Source organism: Nymphalis io, chromosome 16 (genome assembly GCF_905147045.1).
Source record: "Nymphalis io chromosome 16, ilAglIoxx1.1, whole genome shotgun sequence".
NCBI classification, from domain to species: Eukaryota; Metazoa; Arthropoda; class Insecta; order Lepidoptera; family Nymphalidae; genus Nymphalis; species Nymphalis io.
This window is the reverse complement of record NC_065903.1, coordinates 6,867,861-6,880,297: the sequence shown is the minus strand read 5'-3', so window position 1 is coordinate 6,880,297 and position 12,437 is coordinate 6,867,861. Positions and strand designations below refer to the sequence as shown.

Here is a 12,437-nt window from a genome sequence, read left to right as displayed (position 1 = left end):
CGATAATCGAAAAAAAATTCTTAAATAGTTACTATTAAATTTCAAGAGCAAAATTTTAAGTAGAATAAATAATTCATTTTCTTTCAATTAAATTCATGTATTACGATAATAAATAGGGTTTAACATCTTTTATTTGGCAACGTGTGTCTAATTTAAATAATATCAATGATAAATGATGCCTATATGTTAAGGTGATCGCTTCCAACGTTTGCTCGTTGACCTTAAATATTCGTAATAACATTTTATATTTCTCATTCTGAAGGGGGACATTTATCTGAGTTGAACAGGGTATAATCATGTTTCAAATTCCATTTATTTATTTTTGTATCGCATACATATAATACTTGAAATACACGATATATTATTAAAAATATGTGTAATTTAATTTTGTTCGTAGCAACAAGCTGTTCTTCACCAGTTTGTGCCTCAGTCCGCTCCCACACAGGAGATGGAGCCTGAAGTAAGTATTGATTCATTAACCATTACATACCGACGTCAGCTTTCATTCTATTTTGATAAAATTTGAGCAGAATATCTTATTAAGTTAAGTAAAAAAATCTACGTGTAGAAAATATCAATAGAAATAAATAATTTTGAATAAGTCATCGATAATAGCAATTCAAAAACAGAATTCGTATAGTCTTTTCCCTAGTCTTTCTTATAAGTCAAAAAAAAAAAAAATTAAATACAAATACAGTTAAAAATCTGTGAGCAAAATAGGCTGACTCTTAAGTGGTGTTGGATTGCTGTCCCATCGGACTTTGAGATTTAGGGAATAGGTAACATTTAAGCACTCACTTGAGAAATATGTGATTTGTGAATATCTCCTGTGTATTTAGCTACATATGTCTTGTGATTACCAGCCGTGGTTGAAATACTGTTAAGAAGGTTATTATGTATAGGTCACTACTTTAGTTGATTCCATTGCCAGTGCCAAACAACAAAAAATACTCTGTGTTGCTGTTCGAACATTTAAAAATAAGTAAAACTAGTAATTTAATAACTTAGTCCAGTATTAACTTAGATCTCCATATTAATAATACGAATGGAAATAAGTACCATGTAAATCTTTTAATATATGTGTTTAACCTTTAATAAAAAACAAAATCATTAATTCATGATCAGGTACAAAAGATGCAAATGGAAGGCAGTCCGGTTCAAATGAATTTGCCCTGGGACCTGACTCCGGAAGACTTACACATGATCCACCGCACCGCACAGGAGGCCGTCGCCAGCCAGCGTCGCGATCAGCAAATCGACAACGATATGCAAGAGGTACTCGTAAGTGATATTATACTGCTTATCTTTCCGTCTCTTAATGTAATATTTTAATTGATATCATAACTATTAAATGATCACGTGATCTATTTTTTAAATGTTATGACATGAAACAAAAGAAAGGAAATTGGTTAACAAATACAAGAGAAAAAGATAGTTCACTGTTTTCATTTTCTGTGTGTCTTTGCCTATTTATATATATAAAAAAAATTGTTTTAATCGTTTGTATTCTTAAAAATGTGGCAAAATTGGAATCGTATTGATTTTGTATTTATTCAGGGACTAAGGTAATTTACTACTTTGGTTGATTTAACGTAATTTGTTGCGATAGTACAATACGAAATGGGAATTTGGAGTGGAAAAATTCTGTAGTGCCAACGTAAAAGTTAGTAAATATTACATCTTTTGACGATGCCCATTCACTGTGATTTTATAAGGAACAAAATACTTTCTGGAACAGAAGTAAATACCTTAGTATTGAGTTCTGGAAAAGAAACTTTTTTTATTACTATTTCAGCAAGTATCGCTTACTTCATTTAATAAACTTTTTATTCAATAATGTTTTAATATTTTAAAATTCTAAATCAAAATGTGAAAAAAGTCATCAATACGACACACTTCATTTTTTAAAGTTATATACGTTAATCAGGAGCATTACTGACCTACTTATAATAATATTGTAATTATGAATAACATTTTCCTAACAATGATGTCGGGGAAAAATATATTGCATATTAAGTCGATGACGGTTTTAAGGTATTTATTATTATTTGTATATTAGAAAAAATATATAATAATCCTTTTTTCAAAATATCATATCTCGGCCGGCATCTGTGACAGTTTTTTACATAAGGTATTACATTCGTACGTGATCTTTAGATACAGTTAAGATGAGATAGTTGTTTTACTATCTCCTGGGAAGCATTTTATTTTCGATATAAAATAAAAGAAGAATATCTTACTCGAAGGTACGAATACAAACTACTATTTTGACCTTGGCATAAAACTTGTTATGTTATATTGTATTCACAGTCTGATGAGCGAGTTTATCACGTGTAGATACTTAACAGTTTTTATGATATTTATTCTAACGTGATTAATTAGTAAAATTTTAAAATAGATTTTTGTCGTCAATTTGCATATTTTATAGTTCATCATTTTTTTAATAAGATATCTGCTATCATTTGCTATATGTAAAAAGTAACTATATCATATATATCCAAATTTCAGGTTAAGACCATAGTGAACAGCCTCGCTGCAGCGGAGGTTGAAGCGGAGCAAGCGGAGCAGGCGCAGCAGGCACAGGCGCCACGCGCGCCTCGCACGCTGTTGCTGCCGCAGGACATGCCTGTCGATCAGCGTCCGCACTGTGAGTACTCTCCACAACTGGCTCGTCAGTGTATTAACTACCTTATACAGTTAACGCGGTTCCTTGCGTCAATTCAGCACAGTGACCGTTAATTAAATAACCTTAAGTCGGGGGCCATGTCAGTTTAAGTATCTCCTGCAAAGATGTTCTTTGAGATGATTTTTGTGGCCAAATTCTGTCCGAAGGTAATTCTAATAACATAAGGTATTTATGGTATCAGCGTTAGATCTGTCATAAATGTATCACGTGACCTATCAGTGTGAACCAATAGTGTTAATAACACATGTTAATATACATTTATGATAAGTTTAATAGTGTGTACGTTTGTGTGCTGTATGTATTATAATTGAATATATATGAAAACTAAAGGTACGCAGTCATATACAATTTAAACATAATTTGATAAAAATTGTCAGTAATGAATAGCTAATGCTTCTTACAACGAGAATGTCTGTGAGCAAAATGGCCACTTACCGTCAAGTGGCTTATTTGCTCGTTTGCCTTTCTACTTTTATAAAAATTGGAATGTTCTATAAATTACATTACAGCTTAATAATTTTACTTATTCTTTGTATCGACATACAGTTTCTTCGATTTTTATTATATTAATATTTCAAATTCTATAAAAGCTTCCATTATTATTTGAAAATTATACGCTTTTATTGCAATATTTAAAGCGACTTGTAATTTCAAAATCAAATGTACCTATTTATTCAATATAGAAGCATAACACTCACGTGTTGTTAAGTAAAAGCAACCCTGAAAGGAAAAGAAAATACCCAGACCTGAAAAGAACTGACGATAGAAATAGTAGGTCCTTGTTGTTCTTGTCGATTCTTGTCATTGTTTACAATTTTCAACATAATAAAGAAATAGTCAGGACGCGATCGTTTTATATTAAAAAAGTGTTAAAAACATTTGACACTTTAAGCGACGGTCATAAAAAAGTGTTTTATTTTGTTTCGATTAAATTTAGACAAGAAGTTTTTATAAGAGATTTTATTTTATAATATTATCAGTTGATCTAATTGACTGATTGAACGAGGGTCGCAGGCTTTCGACATAGATGGTAATTAAATAAACTTCACATTTAACGATCGCACTCAGAGCGCCAAGAACCACAAGCAGATGTGATAAATGAGTTACGTAATAATTTTCTCTTCAAAACATATTTATAGAGTTATTGCGTAATTATATCTCTAATGATTATTGTTTTAATTTAATCCAAGTCTATTTTATTCTCGTAGTCAGATATATTATACCTATACATTACGGTTATAGACATAGTCTGTAGAATATTAACCTAAAAAATAATATTTTTACGTTAAAAAGATATCGAAGATTGAATTGAAATACTGAAAAATAAATTATGCAAGTGAATATTCTGTTAATATTTAATAATATAAGCATCAGATGTTATAAAATGCTATATTATATATAGTTTTACTTAGTAGGTATGGAAGTATATGTGTAGGAGTTAAGTACAGCTTTTAGAAAATGCTTTATTTTGGAACAACTTTCCTTAGAAGTGTGCCAAATGTTAATTATTTTATCTTACGTTTTACCTTACTTTGAATTATAAAGCTGCCTATGTGTGAAACAGCTTCCATCCTACCAAGCGGGCTTAGTTATTTATTTATTTTCAATCTCTTTGACGAATTATTGCGTAGAAAACACCCAATATTCATAAAAATATTTGTAAAGGGTTCTTTGACAGGATTTTAGTCGTTCAACTGCTAAGAGCTGCTACTGCTACATGTACACGTTACGATGTCGTGACAAAACGAAACAAAACCTTGCGACATCATGTGATGTCGTTTCGTGAAAAGCAACGTTATATATCGTATATTCGTAAAATTCGCATCACATTCGTAAATACTGAATAAAGTTAAATTAACTAATTTATCTCAATAGTCATTGGTCAGTAGCAGCTGATGGCCCAATGGGCGATCAATCAGTGTTTACTATTTAGACACATAGTTAATGCTTATCTCATTATACATATACATTTTGCATACATAAGACACAGAGACACAGAGACAAGGGTTCGGTATATACGCACGTGTTAGCTTTATATTACATTTTTCGCGCAGACCCCTTCTATATTTAAATCGACTGAACATCATGATTTCCGAGTATATTGATAATATAAAAAATCACCACTCTACAAATGTTTTTTTTTATTAATTGTTTCCATAGTATTTACTTTGGAAAATATGTTTCAGATACATTGTTAATTTTATGCTATGTAAATAAATGGAGCCTTAATGAGTTTATTTAGTTATTTCCATATAAATGGTATTATTAAGAAGCGATGCATGCAATTTGTGTAATAATTACTTATATAAAAATGATAATCGTTTTGTATTTTATATTGTAATTTTTGCTTAATTGTTTGGTTAAGATATTCGCTGGCTGAATGGTAAGTATATTTATTATTAGAAAGCTTCGTTGGTCTAGTCACAGGATGTCCGCAGACCCGGAGGGCCTCGGTTCAAATCCCAGGTCGGGCCAATAAAAAGTTATTGGGGTATCTTTCGAAAATTCTCAGTAGTAGCGGAGTCTGGAAGTTGGAAGTTTATACATTCCCGTACCTTGGAAGGCACATAAAGCCGCTAGTCCTGTACCTAAACTCTTTCCGGTCGTGTCGGATTGCCGTCCCATCGGCATCGGATTAGAGAGTGCACCTGTGTTTGCGCACACACTTGTTTACTATAATGTCCTTCGCAGTTGGCTAATCTCAAGAAACTGAATCTCTCGGCCGAAATCGGTCCGGAAGACATTATTATTATATTTAATAGGTTCTATGCATAGTGTGACATGTAAGTGTGATTGTGTTAGTGACGTGGGACACTTTGTTGCAGACATGCAGCCGCGTTCGGTGCGCAGCGTGGACGCACCGCACGAGCGCGAGAAGCGCGTAAAGCGGTGCGCGTGCAGCTGCGCTTAGTCGCGCACGAGCGCCACCGTCGCGCTACATTTTCCGTCCATCCCTAAAATTGTCTATAGTACGGTTTCGGTTAATGTAAATAAAAATGTTACCTTTTCAAAACCCGTGCTGTTTCTTTCGTACTCCATGTATCATATTGTTTTAATGAATAATTTTATTGTACATCAAATAATAATTACGATGAGGTAAATTGTAAGTCAGTTGCGAATATTGTAAGATTATTAATTAAGCATTTAATATCGAAGCTCAAAGATTTGTGATGTCTTTGCCGGTTAATTAACGACCGTACCGTGTTAACGAATCTGTCGAGGTATTGTGGGCCGAAATCTAACATTAAATTAAATTTAACCTAATTTTGTGATCCTAAATTAAATTTTAATTAGTTATAAATATGTTTTGAGTTTTAATTTTGTTCCATAAACCTTTCGCTCCAAAATTTGGTATTTTATTTATAATAATTGAATTAACTATATCTCATACTAACATTCCCTGTAAACGGAAGATAGTTTAAGTGAGTCACTTAGATCTACAAACTTTGTTTATTGATCGAAACATAACAAATAATTATGGTCTAAGTTTGAGTTTAAGGGATTAAGTAATTTTTAGAAAATGAGAGATGAATATTTTCGAGATGTCATTTAATGAAAACTTAGAATATAAGATTTTTATTTTGAAATGACACGTCGAATGAAATTGGTAAAGATTTCAAGGATATTATGTGAAATGAAATGATAAAACCCTTTAAGAAAAGCCATACATACAAACAAATCCACACCCACATAGACATATTTTTAAAAGTAGACGTATTTTTAGAAATATTCAAGGATTGACAAAATTTTTTCTTCCTCAAATTGTTTTTAGGGTAGAAAAATACGCGCGAAAGAGATGACGGTAAGGTGGTTACCGTCGCCATTACGGATTTGTAAAATAAGGGAAGCTGAGGATGCGTTGCTTACGTCTTAGTAATCTGAACTCTAGATGTTTAAAGAAAGGTGAAAGAAAAATTTCACATCAACACCAGAGCCGAGGTGACCCAGGGATTAAAGCGCGTACATTTAAACTAATTTAATTTTTAATGCGGGTTCAAACTTCAGCAGTCGTCACTAAATTTTCATATGCTTGATTTTTTAAAGAGAACGTCATGATCAAACTTGCATATGTCAGGTGAAAATAAAAATATATTACAGAGATCCAATATCTCTCAAAAATAGGACGTACTAATAGTATATCTGCGCAAGTGAGTTGTTTGTTAGCTTTCACGTCTTTTCTACAAAGCCGATCATCATGAAATTTTGCATAAAAAGAATAGCGTATATTGAAAACGACTAACCTAACACCTACTCCTCTCTTCTTACAAGCGGGCGAAGCCTCGGGCGGAAATGAATCATCAATAATTTTATATTTGTAAACAGGTAGGATAAATGACAAAACAAGGTAGCAGACGTCTTGGCTTCATTTATATCTTAACTCTTAAGTAATTGTTCCAAATTAGCAACTCCATAATGGATATAATACCATAATAGAGTCCCTATTTCTATGTATTAGCCATGGGACACGGCATATATACATATATACCTATTCCATGCACAAGAGACATGCTATTTTGAAATTGAAATGGCTGATGCTTTATATAAGCCCGCTTCAACAAGCAGAGGTGACCTTTCCTTAGATGTGTTCTTACTCTCAGTATAAAAGTCTATGTTTTCAATATAAAAAGCCATCATAAACATTTTATAAAAGCATTTCTTTAAGAGAAAGTTCTACAGTTACCGCTACAGTTGATAATATTGTGAAATCTGGTTGTGACGAGAAAATAATGCGATCGTATTTACCTTGATAATTGATTCTAATGGAGCAACAACAAAGCGATCTCTTTATTTATCGCATTTTACCTTACAAAGGTTTTCAAAAATATTAATGCTTTATTGTTTCTTAGTAAATTTCGCACAAATTAGTCAATATACTACGGTAACTATTTTTCCTATTCGTGACGTAAATGTTAAAAGAGTAGTTTTTATTATATTAAAAGAGACATTAATCATCGACCTTAGAATTAAATAAAATCCATTACTTACAAATGATTGCATTGATTGTATTTTTACCTGTGTCTTTTTTTAATAATGAAACATTATAATAAAGAAAATCTTGTATTATACTAGACTAGACTAAGGTCCCTAGAGTTCGATTCTGTGTACTATATAAATATGTCTGATTCAACTAAGTTTTTAGAAATCTGTATGTAAGACTTGTTTGCGCATGTGTTTATGTCAACCGTTAATATGTGTATTGCTTGTTTGTTAATTTGTTTTATGAACTTCATTCACAGTCACGGTTTCATTATTCAGTCATACTTGGGCACATCTATACAAGGTATCATTACCCAGACGGGTTTGTACAAATGAATTTGCCGGTACTACCGGTAATTTTGTCAAGCTTTCGTAATGTATATGAAATTTGCTTCAAGCAAATAGAATCAGACACGAAATTTTTGAATTATCAGGAATTGATTATTTTTTTTTTTTTTATAAAATAGGAAGGCGGACGAGCATATGGACCACCTGATGGTAAGTGGTCACCAACGCCCTTAGACATTGGCATTGTAATAAATGTCAACCAACGCTTACATATCCAATGCGCCACCAACCTTGGGAACTAAGATTTTATGTCTCTTGTGCCTGTAACTACACTGGCTCACTCACCCTTCAAACCGGAACACAACAATACCAAGTACTGCTGTTTTGCGGTAGAATATCTGATGAGTAATAATATAATAATAATAATTACTAGTATATCCATCCATCAGCGTAGTTTTATAAATTAAACCTCAGATATCTAAACAAGATAAAATTTTAGTTCTTTGTATTTTTATTTTACACAGATAATACAAATACGTCTAACTATATATTTGTAGGGTGAATAGGATGAAATAACTCCTCAAGCAAGACTGATCACCCGCCAGGCGTCGTCCCCATTTCAAATAAGTACGAATACACTATACTGTTAAACTAAATTCTTTATTGGAGGTATCTACTGACTTCACGTCAGTAAATAATTTATCACAAATTCAATTTCTTCACGAGAGAGATCTTTTATTACGAATGATACTAATTTATTTAAATAACGTAATTTAAAGTGACCATCTAACTAGTCTTTATTATTATTTATATCTAAATTGTAACACTATATGTATATTTATCACGGCTCTTCTCATCCGCAGAAAATTCTCATATCTAAAAAATTAAAAAAGGCGTATTTTTATAAAATTTATTAGTATCATATACCTATCATTTTATCTCACACAGCATATAATATAATTATTATAAAAACTTAGTATAATAAACTGTCCTAAATGTATAAATATATCTCAACTTACATAATATAATTTGCGAACCATTTGCAGATATAACGATTGGTTTGAGTGGTCACCACATATCATATAGCAGAAACCTAATGAGACAGATACTTTCATTTATTCACCGTCTCAGCTTGGTTAAATATTATTATTATGAAACTAATGAAATTATATCACATTTATTTAGGCTTCCATATACAGCATAAGGAAATATTTATTAAAATAAAAAAAACATACTCATATATATATATCTCATAACATTCTGCAAAATTTTATTTTTAATTTTATATAAAGTTCTTTGGGTGTAATAGCCTTATATATTTTTATAAAAAAATTGTGGATAAAGTGACTGTTCAACACTATCGCCATCATTATTTTCACTTACTGACTTTGACTTAAAGCGCTTAAAGTTAAAATATCTCATGTGTGGGATAATGTAATGGCACTGCCTAGTGTTAGATTGTCCTCACTAAAGAAAGATAGATGATGTGAACTTCAGTAGCCGTCACGAACAATTTATAGCTCTTTCTTGTTAATATATTATAGCATAGTAAAATAAAAAGTCTCGAATTCGAAAAGTTTATTCAGCAATTCACGATTTATATCGTTTTTGTTTTTTATGTGTTTTATTAAAATAAGTATAATTAAGAACAGTTTAAAATTGTAATTAAATTAAGAAAGTGAACTAGGCATTTTTACAGGAATTTTGACCTTCCTTTTAATATTTAAACTATATGAACATTCGATTATGTCCAAATTGCTAATATTCGTTTTGTTGTATTTAAATAAGAACTACGTTAGTATTAACCTCATTTTGGATGTCGTAGTTAAGAAAAGTGGCAAAAAGCAAAGTATTCATAAAAACTTTTTATATAAGTAAACTAGAAATTATTTAAAAGTGTTCTATTTTGTTTTTTTTTTAAACATAAAGGAAACAAAAGCTTTATTCTAAGGATATAAAAATATAGATAAGCTGAAGAGAAACAATGGGGGTGCATTTCAAAAGCAGCATGAAACGCGGTAATAGGATTTCTGTGGAATTGATCTCGTCCGGGCTTGCGCCGCATCGTTTCTTTGTCTGATCATTAAATAAATATAGAATTTCTGCATAATTATATCTTTTATATAATTTTACTCGTAAGGTTAGAAATAATTTTGGATATGTTATGTAATATGTTGTCATATTCATAACTGGATTTATTTGCCTCCTATTTTTCAAGATTTCTATTTTACAAATTTAATATATTATAATATAGCATTAATATTTTAATTTAACGAATAAAGACAATCGGTTCATTTAAATCTTTAATAACAGATTTCAGTGAAAAATTAACAAATAATAAAAATAAAGCTTTGAGCTTAAATGTTACTGACTTGACACTTCATCACAGTGGCTGTGCTGTAATTTGGTAACGAATTACTTGATTTACGCTGGAACTTAAAACTTAGTGTGATTAATGTAATATAAAGGCACAGTACAAGGATGTTTAATGTAAAACCTAATATATAATTAATAAGAATAGTGGAGAACGATCTGAAACACCACAACCATATGACATCCTTAGAAAAAAGGTAAAAGTTTACATCCAAACAAAGCAGAAATGTTACAATAGTAAGAATTCTTGCGAATTTTCTTATTTTATCAGTTAAGACTTTGTATAAAACTGTTAAATACAATAATGTTCCTAAAAGAATAAGCGGCCATTTAAATAAGAGACAAATTAAAAAAGTGGACATCCATTCATCCAGCACTTTCGTGCTAATGATGGCTGTCCAGACGACACTAATAGGAATGGGGATCAACCATGACCAGCATATCACACTATACAACGTATATTTACTTATTTTCACTATTACTGTTATTAAGCTATCGTACATATGCTTTATAAAGAAACAGACTAGAACAATAATTACAAAATCTATATAAATTGTAAAACTTATTAATGTTATTTGAACTTTCACTGATGAATCGAGTTTAGACTTAGCTTCCATAAATTGTATAAATAATATTAGTCTTTTAATAAATCGCGCGACACTCAGCTGCATTAACATTTGATTTCTGTAGTTTGTCCTCCAGCGAGAAATTTTTAGAGCTGCGACAGTTGATAATAATAACTCTAGAGCTGTCATCACAATTTCCAATATTATAAAAGTTTCAAAGACGCCGGAGTTATCTCGTATTCCATTTTTACTCGAGGTATGGCTTGAAGATGTATTGTAAATACTCTCTGGAACATCCGTAACATTGTAAGTGCTTGTGTCTGTAGTAAGAGTAGTTAAATCCGTGAGAATTGTGGTGTCAATTTCCGTCCCAGTTTCCATTTCATTTACATAGAATAGCACTATTTATTTACTTCACTTCACGATTCACACTGAAACACTCTCGATAGTCTGTATGGCAGTGTTGCGAATAGTTTTGAAACAGGAAATAAATACTTGATAAATATTATTCACACGTTTCCTCTTATTCGAATTTGCGGTTGACGAACGTCATTAAATTGAAACGTCTATAGGAAACCCGAGATGTTATAAGTCACAGGTATTGTACCCATTATATATGTACCGGTAAATTTGGTGTTGCGGTGGTCAATGAAGGTAACGAAGAAAAGACGAATTCCGTATCGTCTCGATTGAAATAGGTTTATATTATAATATTGGTTAACTTACATAATACTCAGTTTCCAATATAATAAAACAGTATTACTTATAATTCAACACATAAATACATTGAATGAAACGTAGAAAGTTATAAACTCCTTCGCCGCGGAGGAAACTTGAACTGGAAATAAATGTGTGGTGGATTTTCCATTACTGCGTAGAATTAACAATAACATTGCTAGTAATTTATATTATAATGACTCTGATAGACAAGCTTAACGTGGCTATTATACTACAATTTATACTAGAACACTAATAGTTGACGTAATTAATACCTAATTAGTATTAATTTGCAGCTATTTATGTACACGGTATATTTGATTTGTTTGTGTACATTATATAAAACCTACTAAAATGCAGTACAATGAAAATATTCTCTTAATCAAATGAAAGTGGATTGGTATCAAAAAGAAAAATATCAAAAACTGTCCTAAAGTTCAGATAGGGCCTAAATCTCTTTATGAGAAGAAGGTTTGGAGATTATTCCATCTGCTCCAATGGGGGATGATGGATTTCCTAACAATCTTTATCTTCACCGCCGAGCAAGAGATTTATTATCAGCACATGCAAATTCATGAAATGTTATATATACATATATAATATAGTATTGGTAGAACAGCCGAGGCGATGAACGATTCGTGTAAAATTCAGTGCAACAGGTATATTTTATAGTTATATTTATGTCCTCGATAAATTGATAAATGACTTCATTTCAGGGTTGCATGTAGACCTTTGTTTGTAGTTGTTCGATCAATACCTTTAAAATATAGGTCAAGCCCACTTTGCGGGCGAATTGTTCCAGGTAACATGTCCCAAGGAACTTATTGGGT

At 31.4% G+C, this 12,437-nt stretch overlaps 1 protein-coding gene across 2 annotated transcripts in view; it reads left to right on the top strand.

The window, feature by feature from the left end:
- The window catches only part of LOC126774547 (WAS/WASL-interacting protein family member 3), a 56,402-nt gene extending 50,413 nt beyond the window's left edge, over positions 1-5,989 (top strand). The window contains exons 9-12 of one of the 2 annotated variants that reach the window (XM_050496117.1): positions 398-460; positions 1,126-1,275; positions 2,509-2,647; positions 5,512-5,989. In XM_050496117.1, the coding sequence (XP_050352074.1) occupies positions 398-460; positions 1,126-1,275; positions 2,509-2,647; positions 5,512-5,597 (438 nt within the window). In that variant the 3' untranslated portion in view covers positions 5,598-5,989. Of the gene's footprint in view, positions 1-397; positions 461-1,125; positions 1,282-2,508; positions 2,648-5,511 lie in introns of both variants that reach the window. The other variant, XM_050496116.1, reaches the window with a different exon arrangement.
- The last annotated feature ends 6,448 nt before the right edge of the window (positions 5,990-12,437 follow it).